Genomic DNA, 23,815 nt, shown 5'->3' with positions numbered 1-23,815 from the left:
CTGTGGTTTGGTACTTTGGATGGTACTATCAGCATAAAACTGCATTTCACCTGTCTTCTTACAGATCCAAGAATCCTGCATTTCTCTTAAGTTTCAATTGTACTTTACTTTTGATGATACCTTTCTAGAGAAGGATGAACTATCCTGCTGATATGAAATACCATACCATATGGAGTTCTTGTTTTTCGTTTAGCAGCTTCTGAATTTCCCCATCATTTCTGTCCAACTGTTCTTGATGTTTGTGAGTGTTCTAACCCATATGAACAAATGCAATGGTTACACCAGACCTCTGAAAGTTGCCCAATCTTTTTCTGCTCCATTGTTGCCAACTGTGTGTTGGCTCAACTTCCCCTCCAAGTTGGCTATAAACTGTTGCCTCTCAGAGAAGCACTCTAAACTGTTGACATTCATTGTTCTCCTAGTCTTTTTGCTTTAGGGCAGCAACTTTTGCTGAATATGCATATTCAGCTTAGAGAGGATAAGTTTATGATCAGTCCAGCACTCTGAAGCACACATTGCTTTGGTCACTCTCATATCCTGTCTGTCTCTTCTCCTTACAATCACATAATTTAGTAATTACCAGTGTTTGCTGTGAGGATGCATCCATGAAGTTTTATTGCATTTAGGTAAATAGAATACAGTGTTGGTAATGAGAAGATCATAAGATACACAAGTCTTCAGTAGTAAGTGACTATTGCTGTTGCTGTTCCACCTCCATGTCTCCCAAGGACTCCCTGCCATGTTTCTAGTATTAAAGTCATCCAGGATTATATATTTGTCCTTTTTTTGGCACATTGATGATAAGGCTTTCCAGGTTTTTATAAAATTTTTCTTTGACTTTATCAGGGTTCATCATGATGGGAGTATAGGCACATGGGATTTTCCTGCAAGTGGCAATCATATTGTCATGTGCTTGTCATTCACTCCTTTTGGAAGTCATGTAAGCTTGTTTCCTAGATTAGTTTTGATGGCAAAACCTACACCGGCTTCACAGCACTCCCTTTCACTGTGACCACACCAGACAAAGGTATATCCAGTTCCTACTTCAATAAGCTGGCTTTCATTTGCCAGCCTTATTTCACTCAGAGTTGCTATTTGAATGCAATATCTATTGAGTGCTCTCACATCAAGAGCTGTTCTTCTTTCAGATCTACTGGATTTTGTGTTGTCTATAATTGTGTGCACATTCCATGTACCAATGGTAAGCAGAATCAATTTTTCAGAAGTTTTTGTAGACTTTTCAGTGTCTTGACTGCAGGATGGAAACCTCAACTGCTGTGGTAAGCAATCCAGGGTTAAGTAAGCAAACAATTTTAGGGCACATTTTCTAGATCCTTTCTTACATATGGGATGAGCAGTTTGATTCTATAAAGGTCATGCAGGGGTTGCCAAATCCCACTGCTGTTTCCAGTGAGAAGACGACCCTACGGCCTGAGCCACCTATGTTCAGGGTTGTGACTACAGCATCTGCTTCTTCATCATTCGTTCATTACCACAGAGCTTTGAGAGTAAAAATGGTATCTTGATGTCTTTTGATTCATATATAAATTGGATTTAAATGAGACAGACTTGCACAAAGTTGTCAGCCTCACTATCTCTTCTAAAGCTAGTTCAGTGGCAGGACAGAATCAAGATGGTGGGCAATGACTCAACATGTAATATATGGCCTTGTCCAACCAAGCCCTAAATGCTCCACAGCACCTCCTTCACCTGCCCTCATGGCCACTGGAACAAATTGTTCTCATTTACCCATTCTCCCAGGGAAGTCTTTACATCCTTGGGATAGACAGCTCTCTAATTCATCATAAAGGTTTCTACTAGGGTAAGGTAAACCCTACAAAATTTTTATAAACCCTATCAGTCTTTTTCATTTGTTTGTTTGTTTTTAGTGAGGCAATTGTGATAAGTGACTTGCCCAGAGCCACATAGTGTTAAATGTCTAAGGCTGGGTTTGAACTCAGATCATCCTGACTTCAGGGCCAATACTCTGTGTGGCCAACACTGTGCCATCTGGGAGTCTTAAAACAACATTTTAGGCACTTTTAAAAATTGATGTTTTCTGTTTTTTTCATCAGTAGAGTATCCCATGTATCCATCCCCCAGCCCTCCTTGAAAGCCATGCTCATGACAAATAGTATACTTTTAGAGAGGAAAAAAATCCTAGCATAACTTATCAATACAGTGAGAGAGTCTGAAAACTGTGCAATGTGTAAAAGCAATTTATATTTAATGGTTTCTTCTTCTGATGTAGTTTAGAGCTCTGGGTTTCCTTCATCTCTAGAATGTGCATCTGTGTGCATGAGCATATATGTATTTTTGTGTATTTGTGTTCTCTAGGTATATGTATATATTATTCATGTAGTAAAGTTATATAAGTCTGAATTTTGTCTGTGAGAGAAGGCTTGTGTGTGTGTGGTATGTGTACATTACATAGAATTCTTAGAATTCACATTCATGCTACGTAGGAACACTGTTAGACACTTGGTGGTTTTTTGGGTAAGGATTTAACACATCATCTTGATTCTTGCTGCCTTTTCTATGTTTAGTTCTCTGGGAAAGGTCTTTCCCCCCAATTTTTCCTTCTTCTTAGAGCAAAAAACCTTTTGATTTAGAATGCAGCAAAATATAGAAAAAAGGATGTCAGATTAGAAGGCAAGAGAATTGGATTCTGGTTCTAGCTCCGACCCTACCATGTTATAGGACTTCAAGCAAATCACTTCCCTCAGTATCTTTATCTATATGAAGAAATAGACTGGATTAGATAGTATTTAAGTTCTATTCCAGCTTTCCTATTCTATGTCCTAATATTTAAAGGCTCTTAGAAGAAAATAATGATGTCCCATAATTTCAAAAGAAAGAGAAAATCTCCCCAGTACCTCTTCTATAGACTATATTCATCCATGATACTGCTCCCTATTGAAGGGGTGAAGATATAAAGTAAACAGAAGGAAGTTGACCGTCCTCACAATCTCCCCATTTGTTCTTTTACAGTTTGTAAGTAGCTTTCAGAAAACAAAGCTAGAGGAGAGCTGTGTTGGCTGCACTGTGCTGAGTTACAGGTAAGTTTCCCCTTCCTTCCCTGCTCCTATTCCTCCTCTTTTGAGGTAATTCAAAGCTTCTTAAATTTTTTCCACTCATAGCCCCTTTTCATTCAAGAAATTTTTACATGACCCTGAGCATATACGTATGTATAATATTACAAACCAAACATTTACTGAGAATAAAGCATAAAGAAATTTATTTTAAAACAATTCTTTGATATACATATAAATTTATCATTTATTGAAGATAAAAAAATAAATTTACATAACAATGAGATGAGTGTGCTTGTTTATTTTTACATAAAGAACTAAATCTTGGTGGAATATTTGATAGCTTTTACTGTTGTCATATTTTTCATGATTCCCATATTCAGTTATATGACCGTATATGAGGTCACAACTCATAGTTTAAGAAGCTTTAGTGTATTAGGAAGGAAGAAGAAAACTTAGAAAACAACTAGAAAAAAGGACATATGGAGATTTGGCAATGTCCGCCTCTGTCTATTTGTTTCTGCTGCTTCTTTCTTTAACCTTAGGGATGGGAATTCCAGTGTTCTGGTCCGTTTCCGCCTACACTTTGTGTCTCAAACCCTCTGGTCTCTGACCCCTGGATTGGAGGAGGAAACACTCCGGCAAGGTCTGAGCATGAGATTCCGTGAGCACAGCATCCCCCTGCCCACCTACGGGACCATCTATTCTGCTGCACTCACAGGTGAGCCCTGATAGTGTGAGCCGAGAAGATACAGGCCCAAGGAAAACTTCAGAAGCAAGAACACTTCTAAGGATTCTATTCTTTGTTTTATTTTCAAGTGTAGCTTGTGGGGAGAGAGGGAAGAAGCAATTTTCTGTTTTTGTTTTTTTTTAAAGATTGCATTTAATTTCACTTTTTAAATCATACCTCCCTCTTTGCCAAAATAAAATAAAAGCTCTTACACACTCAAGAGAAACTTTTCTAGGCCTGGTATATTTGAGAGCAGGGCATCATCAGTGCAGTTGTGTTGTCAAGTAGTACTTGTAAATCTTCCAAGACCTCTCGTTATATTCTGGAATTGCTGGGTTTTTTCCTTCCCTAGTTAAAGTCTTCCTTCCATTTCTATGATCTCCATGACCATAAACCTACATCATGGTGTCAAGATGAATTTCATGGCTAATGTCTTTGGTTTTCTGCCTTCTCATTGTCATTGCAGGGAATAAGGAGCAGCCTGCGACAGAAATAAAGCTGAAGTCAGGTGAGCCTCTTTTCTGGGGAGGAGCTCTTTGCTCTGGTGACAGCCTTTCTCTTTGTACCATTTCCTGTGGTTTTTCCATTTTTTCTTCCGAATGAGCAAATGGAACTCTGTTGCTGTTGTCATATCCAATTCTTCATGTTCCCATTTGTGGTTTTCTTGACAAAGATACTGGAATGGCTTGCCATTTTCTTTTCCAGTTCGCTTTACAGGTGAGGAAACTGAGGCAAATAGGGCAGAGTGACTTGCCCAGAGTCACAGAGCTATTAAGTATCTGGGGGCTAGATTTGAACTCTTGAAGATGAGTCTTCTTGACTCCAAGACTGGCACTCTATTTACTGTGCCACTTAGCTGCCACTGAACAACTTAGAACTGGCCAATACCCCTCTTACGACTATCAAATCACTGGGGAGATGGATTTGCCAGACTAGAAAAAGTGGGGGAAGGTTAATTTAATAAAATGAACTATAATGAGAATAAATGTAAAGTCTCATACTTAGGCTCAAAAAGTCAACTGCAAAGTCAATATTAAAGAAAATATAATTTAACAAGCATTTTTATAAAAAAAAAAAAAAAGATATTGGGTGTTTCCTGGACCAAAAATTCTACATAAATCAACAAGGTAACATGGCATCCAGAAAGTCTATCCTGATCTTAAACTGCATTAAAAGTGAGATAGAGACCAAGGCATGGAGGTGACAACACAAGGGTGGCAGGGGCCTACTATGTGCCAAGCACAGTACTAAGTAATAGCTCCATAACTGATGTGTAGCCTTTCCTTAAAACTGGAAGACATTTTGTCTCCCAAGGCAGACTATTTCTATTTTGGACAGCTCTAATATTTAAGTTTGTTCTTTTCCTCCTGGTGCTTGCCTCTCTGTAAATTTTACCCATTGTTTCTGCCCTTTGGGACCTGATAGAACTCTCATGTTCCCAAATTAAATATCCCCAGATTTCTTTTTTTTTTTCCTGAGGCAATGGGGATTAAGTGAATTTGCCCAGAGTCACACAGCCAGGAAGTGTTAAGTGTCTGAGGTCACATTTGAACTCAGGTCCTCTTGATTTTAGGGCTGGTTCTCTATCCACTGCACCACCTAGCTGCCCCTATATCCCCAGATTCTTTAAAAGGTCCTTATATGGGCAGGACTCCAAATCCCTTCACCATCTCAGCTGAGTGTTCTCTATCTTGTCAATATCCTTCCTAAAATGGCCCCCAGAATAGAATGCAACACTATAGGGGCTTTTGGACCAAGGCAGAGAAAAGCTGGTTATCATCTTCCTAGTCCTAAATACCATGTCAACTCAGGCTGCTCTGATTCCAAGTTAGGTTCAGTTCTGGGAACCATGTTTTAAGAAGGATGTTGACAACATGGATGTCTTTTGATAACCAATCTGGTGAAACCTGTAGACTCTTTCCAATAGCTTAGAAAAGCTAATAGCTAATGTTTATATAGCACTTTAAGATGTAGCTATTGCTTTGCAAATATTATCTCATTTTTAGAATAATGAGGTTTTAAAATTTAAAATTGAAGGAAATACTAAATTTCCGTAATTAAAAAATAAAAAGATGTAATTTTTCCCATCCAACTTCAGATCTTCCCCCAAAACTATAAACCTTAGGTCCATAAGAACCCCTAAGTTTTTACACCTTACCATGCAATCAACATGAGCCTCCTTGTTATTCTGTCCACACAACAGTCCTTCCAACTCTGGGGCATTTTTACTTTCTCTCAGACTTGGAATTTTCTCCATCCTCATCTCTCCCTCTTGGCTTTCTTCAAGTCTTAACTAAAATTCCATCTTCTGCAAGAAGTCTTTCCCAATTCCCCTTATTTTAGTGCCTTCCTTCTGTTAATTATCTCCAATTTATTCTGTGACTTGATCATCTATAGTTGTTTACATGTTGTGTTCCCCATTAAAGTTGAATTTTTTTTAGAACAAAGACTATTTTTGCTTTTTCTTTGTATCTCAAGTACTTAGCACAGTTCTTGGTACATTATGCTTAATAAAGGCTTGTAGACTGATTCAGTGTTTTAGGGTGTGTTTAGGGATAGAGAGGAGCTTATAATGTTCAAGTTCAAGTTCAATGTTCAAGTAATGAGTTAAAGAAGTTAGGAATGTTTATTTTGTGGAAGAGAAGGTTTAGGAGAATAAGACAACTGTCTTCAAGTATCTGAAATTATTATATGAAATAGGGATCAGACTGTTCTAAGTTCCAAAGTGATGGATGGAATTTAGATGCACTTCACTTATATAGAAGCAAAATTTCCTAACTATGAAGCTATTCAGACATGGAATTGGATGTCCTGGGAAGGAAAAGATTTCACATCACTAGAGATCTTCAAGTGGAGAGGCTGGAGGGCTGCTTCTCAAGGATGTTTTGAGATTCTTCTTCAGGTTACATTAGAAACTCTCTGAGCTCCTTTCCAACACTGTGTTCCACAGTAATGGATATTAACAAAAAACAAAATTTTATTTTTATACTAATGTATTATAAAAAAACAAACAAACCTTGTTTCTCTCTTAGGGAGTGAAATGAATAGGTATCTAAAAAGTCACACCAGGTCCAACAGAATAATAACTAAATGAAGACTTAAATGCAATGAGGGTTAAAATGGAAGAAGTCATCTTAGAGGCTAACATGACATTAGCATCATCATGCCACTCTTACATGGGCACTACCAGCTCCCCACCTGGAGGCCAAGGGCACTGCCTCTGGTTTAGAGGGAAGGCCCTAGGATGCCTACTGTCTCCATTTATTGTGCCTAATGGATTTGCAGATCTAGGTACATCTAAGAGTACATGGGGTGGGAAAAAATGAACGTTTAAACACAGCCCCTCAAGTAAGCCATAACATGGCCTTTGGGAAATGAAATGCACTCAGATGTTGTGGTATATAATATGACTGTATACAATTCACATGTGTCCTGGAAAGGATAGAAATTTTTTTGAGACCTGAAGAACTTGGTAATTTTTCATTTTTGTGTCCCCAGCGGCATTTCATGTATTTGTTAAATTCAATTGAATTGAATTAGGCTGGTCTTGTATAGCAATCAGTCAATAAACATTTGTTAAATGCCTACTGTATGCCATAATTGGAGAAGGAAATGGCGAACCACTCCATATCTTGCCAAGAAAACCTCAAAAGAAGTCACAAAAATTTAGATATGACTCAAAAATGACTAAAGAACAATATTGTTATTGCCAGGCAGCAGCTACAAGGTACAGTGAATAGAACACTTGGCCTGGGATCAGGAAGAACTGAGTTCAAATTCAACTTTAGGCTCATAGTAGCTGTATGACCCTATATAAGTCACTTAACTTTGCCTCAATTTCCTCATCTGTGAAATGGATTGGAGAAGGAAATGGAAAACCACTCCAGAACCCTTGCCAAGAAAACCCCAAATTGGATCACAGACACAATAGAACAACAGTAATAACAGCAATTATTCCAGGTACCATTCTGAGCATAGTCCCTGCCTTCAGGGAGCTCACAGGCTAATGAAGGGGAAGAATATGCCATAACTCTGTAGAAACGAGCTACATACAAGATAAATTGAAAATAATCAACAGAGTAAAATGACTAATATTAAGAAGGACTGGGAAAGGTTTCTTGTAGAAACAGGTTTTAGCTGGGAAGGAAGCCAGGGAAGCCAAGAAGTTGGAAATGAGGAGGGAAAGAATTCCAAGCATGGGGGACAGCCAATGAATATGTCCAAAGTTAGAAGACAGACTACCTGATCTGAGGAACTGCAAGAACAATGTCGCTGTAGCCAAGGGTACATTGGGAGGGGAAAGGCATTTGATGTATGAAGACTGGAAAATTGGTGGTGGATAGGTCTCTTATTTGACTATTTCTTACGATCTGCCAGAAAGCTTTTGGAAACTGACCTTCATGCCCTCATAAGACATCAGTGCAGGATTTTAATGGGGAAGCAATAAGTTATCTCAGCAACAGCTAAAAAGAAGCAAAAAGACAAAAAGATGGCAAGAACATTCCATGTCCTTTAGGGTTCTAGGTTCAGGAGGCCCTCAGTGTTTAAGTTCTATGGAATAAAAAGCTCTAGGATGTCTAATGTGCAATTTTTAATTCAATCCAACAAATATTTCTTATGCAACTGTGTGCATAGCAGTTTGCTAAGTCCTGGAGATAAAAGACAAATATAGAGTCTTTGCACTGAGAAAACTTAAGAGTATGCAAGAAGGTATGGCCTATTTACAGAAAAGTAAATACAAAGTATTTGAGAAAGAATAGAATTAACAGAGTCAGGATCGGCTTCTTATTAGGAAGTGACATCAGAATGACCCTAGAGCATTCTAAGAAGGGAAGGAGTGCACACAGATATGAGACACAGCCTGTGCAAAAGTATAGAGGTGGGAAACAGGGCCAGGTTTAGGAAATAGCAAGTAGTCCATTTTGGCTGGAATATGAGGATGCATGAAAGGGAATAATGCAAAATAAGTCTGGTAAAGTAGGTTGGAGACAAATTGGGGAGGACTCTAAATGTCAAAGAAGAATTTGTAGTTTATCCTATAGCAGAAGATTAAGGAAAAGGGGAGTGACATAGTCAGATGTAGGAAGAGGATTTTGGCAGACATGTAGAAGGTGGACAGAAGAAAGGAGACTAGTCAATCAATCAACAGATATTTCTTAATTATCATCTACTATATTCCAGGCAGTTTGCAAGGCAATGAGGACGCAAGTACAAAGAATGAGAAGATCCTTGCCCCCAGGATCTTATATTCCAATGAGGGAATAAGTGCATATACAGCAAAAAGCTAAAGTGAGTTAATGCACACACAGAAATGAAATTCAAGGCAGTTTGGGGGCAACTGGGGCAAAGGAGTCAGACTGGGCTCCAGGCCAAGATGGCACCTGAGCTGCCTCTTACAAGGAGAGATTGGCCCTAGGGGAAAGGGAACTTTGTAAGCCTAGATGATGTACCAGTGATGAAAGGATGCGCGATTGGGTTCTTCTCTGTCCCCAGGGTACTGTCCAGGGAATGCATTCGCCTGCCAGAGTAACCAGTGTGTGTCCAAAGTGAATCCCGAATGTGACGGCAAAGTGGACTGCTCCGATGGTTCTGATGAAGCTCACTGTGGTGAGTTGATTTCCACTGCCTTTTTTCCTAATAGGGGGATTAGCAGAGGAGGAGCCACAACTTCAGGGCTTCTTTGGATAAACAGCCTGGGTCCCCACATCCCACCCCAGGAGATATTCTGGTCTGGAACAGGGGAAAGGTCAACTTAGCCCATGGAGAAATGGTGAGGACATGGGGAGGGAAAAGACTGGAGTTCGGGTCAGTCTCAGGTGTCCAGATGTCACAATCAGCTGCAGAAAGCTGATATTTGGAGTTGGAGAAAATATCAACAGCTCCTGCTCTCTCACAGCTCACATTCTAATGGAGGAAACAACATGTAAATAACTAAGTACAGACAAGATAACCTGAGAAAAAAGTAGATAGGAGGAACTGGGAAAGGCCCACTGCAATAAAGACTCAAGGAAGAGAAAAGGAACCAAAATTTAATCTCAGGAAATATCTCCATATAATAATAATAATAAGTACCATATACATTGTACTTATTGCAAAACACTGCAAATGGTATTTCACTGGAGTCTCACCACAACCCTTGGAGGGGATGTTATGTTCCAGAGTCTGGATTCATATGTAATGCCAGAGAAACTGAGGCAAGACAGAGATTGTTTTTTAATCTTTTTAATGTGAAGAATTTTAGACTAGCTAAGTTTGGGGCTAGCCGGCTGTATGGGACTCTTATCCAAAGCATTCAGCTGAGAGCAACTAAGGCAGAGAACTTATATAACTACAGTCTTAATAGGGGAAACAAAGGCAGATAAGGAGGGTGAGGATACTGGGTGTCCGGACAAGCCATAGTTCCAGGAAAGGATCATAACTTAGTCCTAACAGGATAAGGGTCAGGATAAGAAGGTCAAGGGCAGGAGTTAGCGAGGGGAGGGACAATACTCAAAAGGAGGGGGAACTATCCCAGCAAGGACTGAGATAAGGCACCTGGAGTTTTATAACTCAATAGAATGTAAAGTGGCCAGAACTTTAAGGCTGGTTTTTTTCTGACTCAATTTCTCCTAGTCCTAATGGCAAGGAAAAGGGGGGTGGGGGACTTTAATAATTTTATTCAGGACATTACACATAGTTTGAAAGAATTCAAAGAGATTCTCTTAAAGTTACAAAAGATTTTGTCAATGCATAAGTGAAATAGACTAAATTCTCTGAATAGAATCTAGCAATTAATAAAAGTCTGAGAGAGTTTTATATACTGAAATGTTGGGCTTCAGTCAGCAGTTTAATAGAAGTTCCTGATGAGGAACCTAGTCTACAGGTGGGAAAGAAGGAAAGAACCAAAATGTGTCTTTTACCAAAGGATTGTTACTCATGTAAGAAGATAAGAAGTCTGGATAAGGGTTTTATTGAAGACCTTTTGGAGCAACAGATAAGAGGTTATTGTTCTGACTCCTTAGGCAGGCAGTTCTCCATAAACCCTGGGTTTTGACCCATCAGAAGAGACTGTTATTATCCCCAATTTATGGATGAGAAATTTGAGATAGATTGAGGTTAAATGACTTCTACAGGATCATGCAAGTAGTGAGTGTCTGAGCTAAGATCTGAATTAGGTCTTCCTGACCTTAGACTCAGAATTCTAGCCATGGTATCTGCAAGGAGAAAGAAAAGAGACTCTTAGCATGGCCAGAATATTGGCGCATGGACTTAGTCATGATAGTGGTTCTGTATTGAAACACTGGGGGACTAGGTTCAATTTTCATTTTTGTCACTTAGCAGCTGTGTGGGCTTGGACAAGTCACTTAGAGCAAAGTTTCTTCAACTATGGATCACAATCCCATATGGGATCATGTCACTGAATGTGGTGGAGAGCTCATGAAAAGTTTGGCAATAATAAAAGATATCAAATATCCCACCAAGATTTCATTCTTTATGTAAAATAAACAAGCACATTCATCTCATTAGTGTGCAAATTTGCTTTCATGTTTAATAAGTGGTGAAATTATATAAACCAAAGAATTGCTTTAAAATAAATTTCCTTATGATTTATTATCAGCAAATATTTGATTTGTCTATCTTTTTCAAATACTTATATACCAGCATCATATGAAAATTTCTCAGGTGAAAAGAGGTCACAAGTGGAAAAAATTTAAGAAGCCCTGACTTAGGGGAACTTGGTTAGAGCTGAAAGAGACTTTAGAGGCCAATCAGCAATCAATCAGCATTTAGTCAGCAACTATTAGGCATTTGCTAGGGAATTTGTTGGGAATACAAAGATAAGACAAAAATGAAAGAATCTCTATTCTCAAAGAGTTTACATTCTAATGGGGGAGACAAAAAGCAATCATAAAATAAAATCAGTTATCATATACAGCATTTTCCAAAAATCTTAGTGCAGTTTTAAGCTATTCAAGCCTAAAATTGCACTAAGAATTTGGAGACACTTTGTGTATAAATTTACAAATAAATGTGATGTAAAAATATACCCTTAACAAATACAAAGTAGCTAAATATATAGTTACATAAAAATGTTATATAAAATATACACTTAATGAAAACAAAGTATCTAGATAAAAGTGTATAAAATTATAAAATAAATGCTATATAAAATATAAGTACAAAATAGCTAGATGCAAGTACATAAATTTATAAATAAATGTCACCTAAAATATACACTTAATACAAAGTAGCTAGATACAAGTATATAAAGTTATAAATAAATGCTATATAAAAATACACAATAAATACAAAATATCTAGATAAAAGTGTATAAAATTATAAAATAAATGCCATATAAGGAAGAAAGAAAGAAAAAGAAAGAAAGAAAGAAAGAAACTAGAAGAAAGAAGGAAAGAAGAAGAAGGTTTGCAAAAAAGGCATCCAGAAAAAGAATTATGGACATTGAATGTAAATCAACACATGCTATGTTCTTTTTCTGTTCTATTTTTTTCCCCTCTCTCATGGTTTTTCCCTTTTGTTCTGATTTTTCTCTCCCAACAAGATTCACAAAGCAATGTGTATTTTAAAAAAATAAATAAACAAAGGAAATAGGAAGGAATGGTAGCTAACGTACATGAGGAAGAATTGGTATTAAGAAGGAAGGACACTTCTCCCTCCAAAACCAAGGGAAATGGAATGAGGATAGAGGTAGAGACAGAGATGTGCTTGGGGTAAAGAGGAACCCAGTAGAGGATGGAGTTCATACAACTGGTCATGGGTTTTATGTAAATGCTTCTCATGTTTATGTTGAAATGTAATAAGAATAAATCTAAATTCATGCTTGCATTTAAAAAATAAGACTTCATACATTGTATAAGATGGGGGAGGGATGGTTAAGAGAATAACTGGTCTGAAAAACATTGAAGAGTTTTAGTGGACACAAGTTTAACAGGCATCAACAGTGTGATATAGCAGCCAAAACAACAACAAATGAATGTTGCAATGAGAGATAAAACTTAAGGAGGTAATAGCCCCACTGTGTTCTACTTGAAGCCTCAAGGTCACACAGATCATAAATGGCAAGGCTGAGATTCAAATCCAAATCTTCAAAACCTGTGCTTTTCATACCATGCATCCTATGTGGGTTTATCCTATTTGGCCTCGGGGGCAGAACTAGAAACAATCGGTGAAAGCTGAAAAGAGACTGGATCTCAGGGGAAACTCCCTAACACTTAGAGCTATCCAAAGGTGAAAGAGCCTGCCTTGGAGAGAGCAGGTTTTCCCTCACTGAAGGTCTTCATAGAGAGATTAGATAATCACTTCTCAGCTATGTAATCATGGGGATTCTTCTGGGGGTGTGGGTTGAACTCAGACAAGAAGGTCCTTTCCAATTTTACCATTTTGTGATTCTGTGATTCTCATGGACAAATGGGTCAAATATTAGAACATTTGAGTGGAGTTCCTTACAGAAACTGGACTAGTTGGGGAGGTCAATTTCTTCTCAGAGATGAATTGCACAATATGGCCTCTAACATCTCTTCCAAATCTGTGATTTTGTGGGATCTTCCCAATAACAGGTTATCTCAGTAACAGGCTATGTCAGTAACAGGGTAGCTCAATAACAGGTTCCCGACAATGAAAGTCCAAGGTACTGTCTCTTTTAGATTGTGGAGGCCGGCCTGCCTTGAAATCAGCCAACAGGATTGTAGGAGGAATGGAGGCTGCCAGAGGAGAGTTTCCATGGCAAGTCAGTCTTCGAGAAAACAATGAACACTTCTGTGGGGCAGCCATCCTCAGTGCCAAATGGCTGGTATCTGCAGCTCACTGCTTCAATGAGTAAGTTCTCTAATTATCACCAGTTCCTCATCTATCCATCTAACCTCATCTATCCATCTCTCAAATGGGCCCAGAATGGCTGCCATTTCCCACTAAAGGCAAAGTGAAAAAAATTTCTCTTTACCATATTGAATCAAGGTGTGGCACTAGAAGGTGAAGAGATAGTGAGAAAGAAGAACTGAATTTATAATCAAATGATATAGATTCAGATTCCAATGGTTTTTTTCCTAGCTATATGACCTTCACCTCAGTTGCCTCATCTGCAAAATGGGATTTCTGAATTAGATAATCTTTACAGACCCTTCTACCAATAACACTCTGTGAATAATGTGTTTATTGTATTACCTTACAGTGTGTAGTCTGTGCCATATGGCTTCTGTATTGTTTTTTTTTTCCTTTTTTTCTCTTTTTTTTTATTATAGCTTTTTATAAACAAAACATATGCATGGGTAATTTTTCAGCATTGACCCTTGCAAAAACTCTTGTTCCAACTTTTCCCCTCCTTCCTTCCACCTCCTCCCCTAGATGGCAAATAGTCCCATACATGTTAAATATGTTAAAGTATATGTTAAATACAATGTATGTATACATATTTATCCAGTTTTCTTGTTGCACAAGAAAGATTGGATTTAGAAAGAAGGTAAAAATAACCTGAGAAATTGTTTGTTTGTTTTTTTGCCTGAAAATGCAGAAAAAAACAAAGAATGGAAATGTTATGTTGTGGTCCACACTCATTTCCCAGAGTTCTTTCGCTGGGTGTAGCTGGTTCTGTTCATTACTGATCAATTGGGACTGAATTGGATCCTCTCATTGCTGAAGATTGGCTTCTGTATTGTAGTGTATGAGAGTGAATACTCCATAGAATCAAAAGAATAAGGTTTGACTTTTGGTTCTATCACTTAACAACATGTGTGACCTAAAGAGGTAGTATGGTATAGTGGGAATTGGCTTAGTTCTACATTCAGAAGATCTGAGTTTGAATCTTGTCTCCTCTGCTTTCTAGCTGTGGGACCAAAGGTAAGTATGAGACTCTATGATCCTGTTTTCCCACATGTAAAAATAGGGATTCAAATTCAACAAATATTTAGCAGAAAGTATGTGAAAGATATAATAAGGTGTAGACAAGCATAATTTCTACTTTTAAGGAGCTTACAATAATGTAGAAAGATAACAATACTTTTATTACTTACTCAAAGTATACTATATATCTTAAAGCACATGTACATTGTGATCATTATTATCGCTGTTTTTGCTATTATTATTAGGCCTCTCTGAGTCTATACTCCCACTTGTGAAATGAACATCATAATACTTATAATATAATGCTTATAAACTCACAGTTTGCTGTGACAATGCAAATCTTATTTGCTAAATCTTAAAGCCATATAAATGTTAGTTATCATTATAAATGTTATTTTATTAATTTTTGTTATTTCCCCCTCCATTGTTTCTCTGTTTTTTAAGGCAATATAGTAGCCTAGTAATGGTGAAAATTTGTTTAAAGGGTTTTGTCAAGAGATCCAACTAAAGTCATTCTGAGGTTATATAAGAATGAAAACAAAAGGATAACATACAAAAGAAAAATGGAAAAGATCTGTGAAGATTTTTCTTAATATCAATCTGTTTATAGGTACAATTGGGCTTCACCTTAAGTCATTACATTAAACTCTAACATTAGAATCTTAGAATGCTTTATGGGATAAGTAGAAATAGCAATAAGCAGAACAAAGATAGGAAAAGCAGCCAGATTCTACCAAGTGTACATAGAAGAGATTCATCCATGTTGGAGGTATTACAATTGTGAGGAGGGCATCCATAGACTGATTTGGGGAAGGGGAGGCTATCAAAAACATCAAAAAAAGTCTTGAACCTTACCTCCTAATATCCCCCAAAAGCACTTGGCACAATACCAACAAATACTCATAAAGATTTTGAAAATATATATCTACACTCATTTACACACAAATTAAGAGCATCTTTAATGAGAATATTTATAAAAAATAGGCTTTCACAAGGAATAGTCTATAATCACTATATCTTTGCCATTTTCCAACTGACTAAGAGATAGAGAGGACTGCAATAGCCCACTATACTTATTGTTCATTGATTACAAAAAAGCTTTTGATTTGGAGGAACAAAACACTACTTTAAAGGGTTTCCTCCAACAAGGCATCTACCTTCCATACATAAAAATCACTCAAGATTCCTTAAAAGATGGAATAAAAATAATTGTTCAAAAAACTTATCACCATAAACATTAACTAAAATATAAAATGGGTCACTAGGTAGCACTATAGTGCATAGTGCCAGGCCTGGAGTCAGGAAGATTTATCTTCTGGAGTTCAAATATAACCTCAGACACTTACTTTGTGACCCTGAACCAATCTCTTCACACTGTTTGCCTCAGTTCCTCATCTGTAAAATAAACTGGAAATGGAATTGAAAAACCACCGGTTTCTTTGCCCAAAAAAACTCCAAAAGGGGGTCACAAAGAGCCACACAACTGAACAATAACAAAAACACAAAACAGGAGATGCAAGCTCACTAGGAGTATTCATTGCACTTGGAGGAAATCCAGGGTGGAGTCTGAGTTGAAGTTGACTGAGTTGACTGAGATGTCTTTGTCACTTGTCAATAGGGAAGTCAACCAGATGTTCCTGCTACAGATGACATATTAATTGTATCAAACCCCAGAACACTCTGAAACCTCCCAGAAGAGATCTGTAACTGCTCCAAAGTTTTGCCTGACTGGCCACAAAGAAAGGACCACAAATGGATAAATAAGGTCTATTGTTTGGATTATGACATACAGTTGAATTGACAACCTATAAAGTTCAACCATCAGTATGTACAGGGGAAACTTTTGAGATATCCTGTATCAGGACAAACAGTGAAAATAGACGCTAGAAATGAGATCAACCAAATCATTTCCAATGGAGCAGTAATGAACTGAACCAGCTATGCCCAGAGAAAGAACTCTGGGAGATGACTAAAAACCATTACATTGAATTCCCAATCCCTATATTTTTGCCCACCTGCATTTTTTATTTCCTTCACAAGCTAATTGTACAATATTTCAGAGTCTGATTCTTTTTGTACAGCAAAATAATAGTTTGGTCATGTATACTTATTGTGTATCTAATTTATATTTTAATATATCTAACATCTACTGGTCATCCTGCCATCTGGGAGAGGGGGTGAGGGGTAAGAGGTGAAAAATTGGAACAAGAGGTTTGGCAATTGTTAATACTGTAAAGTTACCCATACATATAACCTGTAAATAAAAGGCTATTAAATTAAAAAAAAAACTAAAAAAAAAAAAAAGAAAAGAAAAAGAAAATAGACGCTAGACCAGACTTAAATCATCAGGAGAAGGGGCTAGATTGTCTTAGGAAAACTTCAAAGTGCCTTCTGGCAACAAAAGCCTTTTAAAAAAAAAAAAACCCCACATTCTACTAGTGTTGTTGATGGCCACAAGACATTAGATGAAAATAATAATGGATTGTTGTGAAGCTTAAATGAGATAATAAATATATTGCATTTTGCAAACCTAAAAGTGTCAGTTATCATTGTATTCTTGCCACCTCATAGTCAATTTGCCATTGGCCAGAATTCAGTATTTAAGGGAGATCCATTCAGGGAAGTTCTCTTTTGTCAATTTGATGAACATGTCTGTGTCCAAAAAGAGTATGGCTGTACAAGTATATTTCTACTCCTACAGAAGGTAAGCAGCAGAAAAAACAGCTCTCTCCCCCACTCTGCAAATGGTTTTGGGTAGGCCTGTGTAAACAACAGTATGAGTGTGAAATTATCTCTTGTGTTCTTGTGTTTTGTGTGTGTCTCTTGTTCCCAGATGTATGGAGAGCACTAGAATGGGCACTTAGAGACTCAAAGTTTCAGTAGTAAAACTCTCCTGGAGGCATGTCAAACATACAGAGCCCCTCCCCCCACACACATACAGAAATGTCCCACTTCCTTAATTCTTACATAGGTTTCAGATGTAAAAAATAACGAGCTGGCTTATCTTCAGATCTCCAGAGCACTTACCAGGGGCTTGGAAGGGTTATGTTATCTGTTGATTGTGGATGGATCACAGAACCACTAGGCAGGTCTCTAATTGGGAATCCCAACATATGGGGCAAAGTTAGTTGGATAAGGGAAGACAGAGATGTCAGGTTGCGTCAAAACTGGCACGAACTTCCACTGCCTCAATCCTGGGCAACCTATCTGACACAGATACCCAGGCCAATTGGCCACATTAATCAAAATGACTTAATGGAAAGAGGGAGAAAATCACAACAGAAGGCAGAGCTTAGGTACTGAGCCAGAGAAAGAGAGAGAGAGAGAGAATGAAGTTCAAAGAAAAAGAAAATGAAGTAAAATGGATTTGTTTAAAAAGAAGTTTTTGTACTAATAGTTGAAGTGGAATAGTGTAGCATGTTGATTCAAAATCCTAATTTTGACACTTATTAGTTATGAGATTTAGGACAAATCACTTAACGTGTCTGAGTCTGGGCTCATCTGCAAAATAGGAACAATAATACTTTCACTCACTTTATATAGGCAATTGTGGAGAAAACACATGATAAACTTTTAAGTACCATCTTCATCTTTGTCATCATCATCATCACTTCAATTCTAAATCCACATTAGATGAAATGAGTGAAGATTGAGGAGTTGCTTAAATCTGAAAAGGAACAAGAGAAATTATTATATTAACTCCTTGATTTACATGGATGTGATCATTATATCTTGGTCTAGATGACACCATGGATAGAGTCCCAGACCTGGAGTTCAAGTCCATCTTGGGGAGTTCAAATCCAGCTTCAAATGCTTACTGTGTAACCTCAGGCCCATTGCTTTGCCCTGTTTGTCTCAGTTTCCAACCTCAGACACTTACTAGCTGTGTAATCTCAGGCCCGTCACTTTGCTCTGTTTGCTTCAGTTTCCTCATCTGTAAAATGAATTGAAAAAGAAAATGGTACTCCATTTTCTCTTCCCCCAAAAAAAACCCTAAGCAGTACCTCAAAGAGTTTAGCAGGACTGAAAATAACTACTCAACATCATTATATCACTCCACTGAAAAGCATATTTTCATTACATCAAAACTTTCTCAACAATATAAAAATATAATTTGAATTTGACAAGTATAAAATTCTTAAAATATAACTGGGAAGAATAGAGACAAAAGGCTTTCAGTGAATCTAAGAATTAAATTTCATATACTGATGAAGATTAGTCTTACAAAATTGTTTGTTTTTGCAAAATGGTTGTTATTGTATAAATTGTTCTCTTGATTTTGCTCACTTCACTTTGCATCATTTCTGACAAGTCTTCTCAGGTTTCTCTGAAACTTTTCATTCATTCTTCCTTTCTTTTTTCAGGCTAATCAGAGTTAAGTGACTTGCCTAGGGCCACACATCTAGTAATCTCTCCAGTGTCTGAGATCAGATTTGAACTCAGGTCCTCCTGATTTCGGGGGAGATGCTCTGTACAACCTTCATTATTTCTTACAGCACAAAAGTATTCTGTTGCATGCATGTCCCCTAACAGGATGAGCCATTCTCCACTTTAGAGGTAAACCCCCCCAGTTTCCAGTTCTTTGCTACAATGAAAATATTCACTATAAATATTTTTGTGCACTTGGGCCCTTCTTTCTTTGATCTTGTTGGAGGTATGGACGAAGGGTAAGAGAGAAGCAGTCTAATAGCTTTGAGGGTATGGTTCCAAATCCAAAAAGTGCATTTCTCCAAAGTTGTAGAGTGGCTGAAGTACCCAGAAGATCGCTCTGAGGGCAGTCTGATTGTTTGCTCCCCTAGATTCCAGGACCCCACAGTCTGGATGGCCTATGCTGGAACCACCTTTCTTAGCGGCTCTGACAGCGGCACTGTGAAGGCTCGAATCGCCCAGATCATCAAGCATCCCTTCTACAACTCAGACACGGCAGACTTTGACGTGGCCGTCCTAGAGCTGGGCAGCCCCCTGCCTTTCACCAGCCACATCCAGCCAGTGTGCCTCCCCTCGGCTACTCACATCTTCCCTCCCAGGAAGAAATGTCTCATCTCTGGGTGGGGCTACCTTAAGGAGGACTTCTGTAAGCACTGCTGGGAATGGCTGGAGAATCCGAGCCCAGATGAGGTTGGGAAGGTGTTTCGAGACCATTTTTCTGCTTTCTCTTTCCTCCTTAGTGGTGAAACCAGAGGTCCTCCAGAAGGCAACTGTGGAACTCCTAGACCAGGCGCTGTGTGCAAATCTCTATAGCAACTCACTCACAGACCGGATGGTGTGTGCTGGCTACCTGGATGGGAAGGTGGATTCCTGCCAGGTGAGGGTACAGATCCTAGCCCTCCTTCCCGGGAATCAGGGGCCTGCCTCTTCAAATCCCAAGAGATGGCTAGGAACTCCTATAAACCATCTGCTACTATTATAAGGCAATAACTAGTAGGTGAGCCTCTCTATACCAATCAGTCAATAAAGATTTATTAAGCACTTACTATGTGCTAAGAGATAGTTCTATCCTCAAGGAGCTCACAATGTAATCCACACTTATTTTCTCAGGGTACGCTAGTTGCCTAGCTGATAACAATAATTAATAATAATAATAACTAGCATTTATGGAGCATTTTAAGGACTGCAAAGTACTTTACATGTGATATCATCTGATCTTTTTGTCTTTCATTGTATCTCCAGCACTTAATAGTGAGTAAGCCACATGCTGTTTTTCAGTTGTGTCCAACTCTTTGTGACCACTTGCACCAAAGCACACCAACATGTTCATGGGATTTTCTTGGCAAAGATACTAGAGTAGTTTCCCATTTCTTTCTCCGAAGGATTAAGGCAAAACAAAGTTATATGTATGCAATCATGTCAAATACATTTTCATATTAGTCATGTTGTGAAAGAAGAATCAGAACCAAAGGGAACAACTACAGCGGAAAAAGTGAAAATAGTATGCCTCAATTTGCATTTAGAGTCCATAGCTCTTTCTCTGGATGTGGACAGCATTTTCCATCCTGGATCTTTTGGATTTGTCTTTGCTCATTGTATTGCTGAAAAGAGCTAAGCTTATTTTAATTGATCAATACACAATGTTGCTATTTCCAATACACATCTCAAACTCAAAACTCATTAACTTTGCCCAAAAATTCTCTCCTCTTGCTAACTTCCCTCTTCTATTTGAGGGCATCACCATTCAATCACTCAAGTTCCTCAGGCTCACAAGCTAGGTCAACTTAGGTGCTATCTTTGACTTTTCATTCTCACTTCCCTTTCCCATATCCAAGCAGTTGTCAAATCCAATTGTGTGTGTTTTTTTTTAAACATGTCTCATGAACATTTTATACACTTTTGTCTCTCCTTTGACATTGCAGCTGCCTTATAGTGCAGGCTCTCCTCCCCTCTTGCCTAGACTAGTGCTGTAGCCTGCTGGTTGGTCCACTTACCTTAAGTCCATCCTCACTCTAGTTCATTCTCCAAGACTCAACTTCCAGTGTGATCTTATTAAAATACAGATCTGACTATGTCACTCCCTTATTCAATAAACTCCAGTGATTCAAACATAAATTCCTCTATTTGTCATCCAAAGTTTTTCATAGCTTTCCAGCCGTATTATGTATTACTTCTCTTTATTTTCCCTAAAATCCAATCAATCTGGCTTCCTTACTGTTCCTCATACATGGACTTCTATTTCCCATCTCTATCCCTTTGTACTAATTTTCCTCCATGGTACCTAAAGTACACTCTCTTCTCACATTTACCTTTTAAAGCCTTCAGACTCAACAGTCTCCTTTGATTTGAGGTATTTTCTGATTCCTCCAGCTACAAGTTGCCCTTTCTTCCCCACCATTGCTTAATTTGTGTGTGTGTGTGTATTTTTCTCTGTCCAATAGAAAGTAACATCCTTAATGATAGGGACTATTTCACTTTTGTTTTTCAAGGAACTGTCCCTTATTAAGTGATTGTTGATCCTAAAATAGGAGGAGATAAAGGGAGAGGAGATAAGAAAAGAATAACATAATAGCTATTTCCAAGCAGCTCAAGGGTTCTTATTTGGAAAGTTTGCTCTCTTTGGTCCCAAAAAAGATGGGAAAGATTAACTGGAAGTCTTCCCAATACTGAGACCTGTTCCAAATTAGCTACCTCAGGAGGTGTAAGGATTCCCCTTCATAAGAAGTTTTAAAGAAGGAAATGAATAGCCATTTGTTAACTATATTGGAAAGAGGATTTGCCATTCATGTTAAACTAGATATTCTCTGAGATTTCTGGCTTCATGTAAAAAAAAAAAGTTTGCATTTGAGAGGGAATGTACACCCACCCATATTGCAGCATCAGAACTAAGAAATCACTCCCCACATCCCCAAAATGATACCTTTATCTCTGTGATGGGTGGTACTTCTCACCCAACACAAGTGCTTCCATAGGACCCCTGCATGGGAAAACACAAAGTGGTGAGTGGAAGGTGATTTCCTAATTAGGGTTCAACCAAGTTGGGTTTTGAGCTGATCACAGAAGCCACTTGGGACCCACAGGGTCCCAAATCTGTGGCTTCTGCCCACAGGGTGACTCAGGAGGACCACTGGTCTGTGACGAGCCCTCAGGGAGGTTCTTCCTTGCTGGCATTGTAAGCTGGGGCATCGGCTGTGCTGAAGCTCGGAGGCCGGGAGTCTATGTTCGTGTGACCAGGGTTCGAGACTGGATTATGGAGACCATCTCAACAGCACCCACTGTCAGCGCGCCGGCCATCTTTCCTGACTCCTCCACCACCAGCAGTGACTGGTTTTTGACTACAGAGAGACACATGACCAGTATCACCACCAAGCCCAAGCTGGTCCCTAGCACAAATCCGGAGGCAGCATCTCTCTACCCAAGCACCACCTCCAGGCCACAAGGTAATTTACAGGTGCTAATCTGGAACAAGGGCTCTATAACCGCTGCTCAGAACAGCTACAGGAATCTAACAGCCCTCCCCAATAGAAGGGTGTCTTTATAATAATAATAATTACTAGGGATAAAGAATGGATTTGTGTCTCTGCTGGTAGAGGGGCCTCCCAGAGGAGGAACTCCCTGCATAAACATAACTTAGCACCACTCTGCCACAGAAACTTTAAGCCTTAAGGAGCTGTCCAGAGGAACAATGCTTAGCCTGGGGTCCAGTAGCCCATTTAAAAATATATTTTTATTTGAAATTGTATTTTGGTATAATCAGTTTCCTATATATTTTATTTTATTTTTGCTGAGGCAATTGGGGTTAAGTGACTTGCCCAGGATCACACATTATGTATTTTATTTTACGCATTTAAAAACTCTTCTGAGGAGCTCACTGACTTTACCAGATTAACCCCAAGGAGTCCATGACAGATAAAAAGGTTAAGAGCAATTCTGCATGCTTTCTCCATGTACTGTGCTTCTTCTCATATGCAAACCAAAAAAAAATCCCACAAAAATATACTGAAGAAAGAATTTATGAAACATCCTCTTGTGGATATTGTTCAAGAAGAAAATAAGCACTCAATTTCTTGGCTAGATGGGAAGGGAATAAACATTTATTTAGTGCTAAGCAATTTACAAATATTATCTCATTTGATTACTAGAGGCCAGGGCCCTATTCTGAATTTGGGATACCAAAAAAAGGAGGGGGGGAGAGATAATCCTTGCCCTCAAGGAGCTTACATTCTATTGGAAGAAGAAAATATGCAAAGGAGAGCTGAAAAATGAAACGGTTTTAAGTTCCAAAAGCCAAGAATAGGTCTGAGACAGGATTAAAGGCTGACTGGGCACCTGCATGAGATGGAGCCTCTAGGAGGCAATCACCACAGAGAGAAGGGGGATGGGCCTTACACAGGGATACTGAGAAGGCCACAGGTGAGTTTGTATATTCCAGGATGAGAAGGCTCTACTTGCTGAAGGAAATTTCAGAATGAGAAGCATGGTCTGGGAGCCAGGGATAGGGCCAGGAAGGGAATGAAGGCCTGTCTGGGCTGGTGTGATTGATTATCAATTGGTGGGTTGATTTCTTATGCTTAGGTTATAAATACAATGTAGAAAAGACTTCAGAAATTATCTGGTCCAACGACTTTACCTGAAAGGTGAGTGGAGGTCAGAGGGATTAACTGATTTACCCAAAGTCACCCAGGTGGGCAGAACTGGGCCTGAGAATCTTCCTGGTCCTGGGCCTCTTGGTGTTCTTCTGCTCCATCGCAAATTCAGGAGCCCAGCTGGATGGGTTGAAAGGTCTGCT

The 23,815-nt window shown here is 38.6% G+C and overlaps 1 protein-coding gene across 1 annotated transcript in view; it reads left to right on the top strand.

Annotated features, from left to right (window-relative positions):
• Positions 1 to 23,815, top strand: part of TMPRSS9 (transmembrane serine protease 9) — a 96,035-nt gene that overhangs the window by 50,928 nt on the left and 21,292 nt on the right. Inside the window, exons 4-11 of the mRNA XM_031948278.1 lie at positions 2,992 to 3,059; positions 3,578 to 3,753; positions 4,229 to 4,270; positions 9,256 to 9,369; positions 13,407 to 13,578; positions 19,398 to 19,672; positions 19,767 to 19,903; positions 22,136 to 22,466. Of these exons, the coding sequence (XP_031804138.1) occupies positions 2,992 to 3,059; positions 3,578 to 3,753; positions 4,229 to 4,270; positions 9,256 to 9,369; positions 13,407 to 13,578; positions 19,398 to 19,672; positions 19,767 to 19,903; positions 22,136 to 22,466 (1,315 nt within the window). The remainder of the gene's footprint in view (positions 1 to 2,991; positions 3,060 to 3,577; positions 3,754 to 4,228; positions 4,271 to 9,255; positions 9,370 to 13,406; positions 13,579 to 19,397; positions 19,673 to 19,766; positions 19,904 to 22,135; positions 22,467 to 23,815) is intronic.

Source organism: Sarcophilus harrisii, chromosome 1 (assembly GCF_902635505.1).
Source record: "Sarcophilus harrisii chromosome 1, mSarHar1.11, whole genome shotgun sequence".
NCBI classification, from domain to species: domain Eukaryota; kingdom Metazoa; phylum Chordata; class Mammalia; order Dasyuromorphia; family Dasyuridae; genus Sarcophilus; species Sarcophilus harrisii.
Note: the sequence above shows the minus strand (reverse complement) of the source record. Positions and strands in the feature narration are given on the sequence as shown.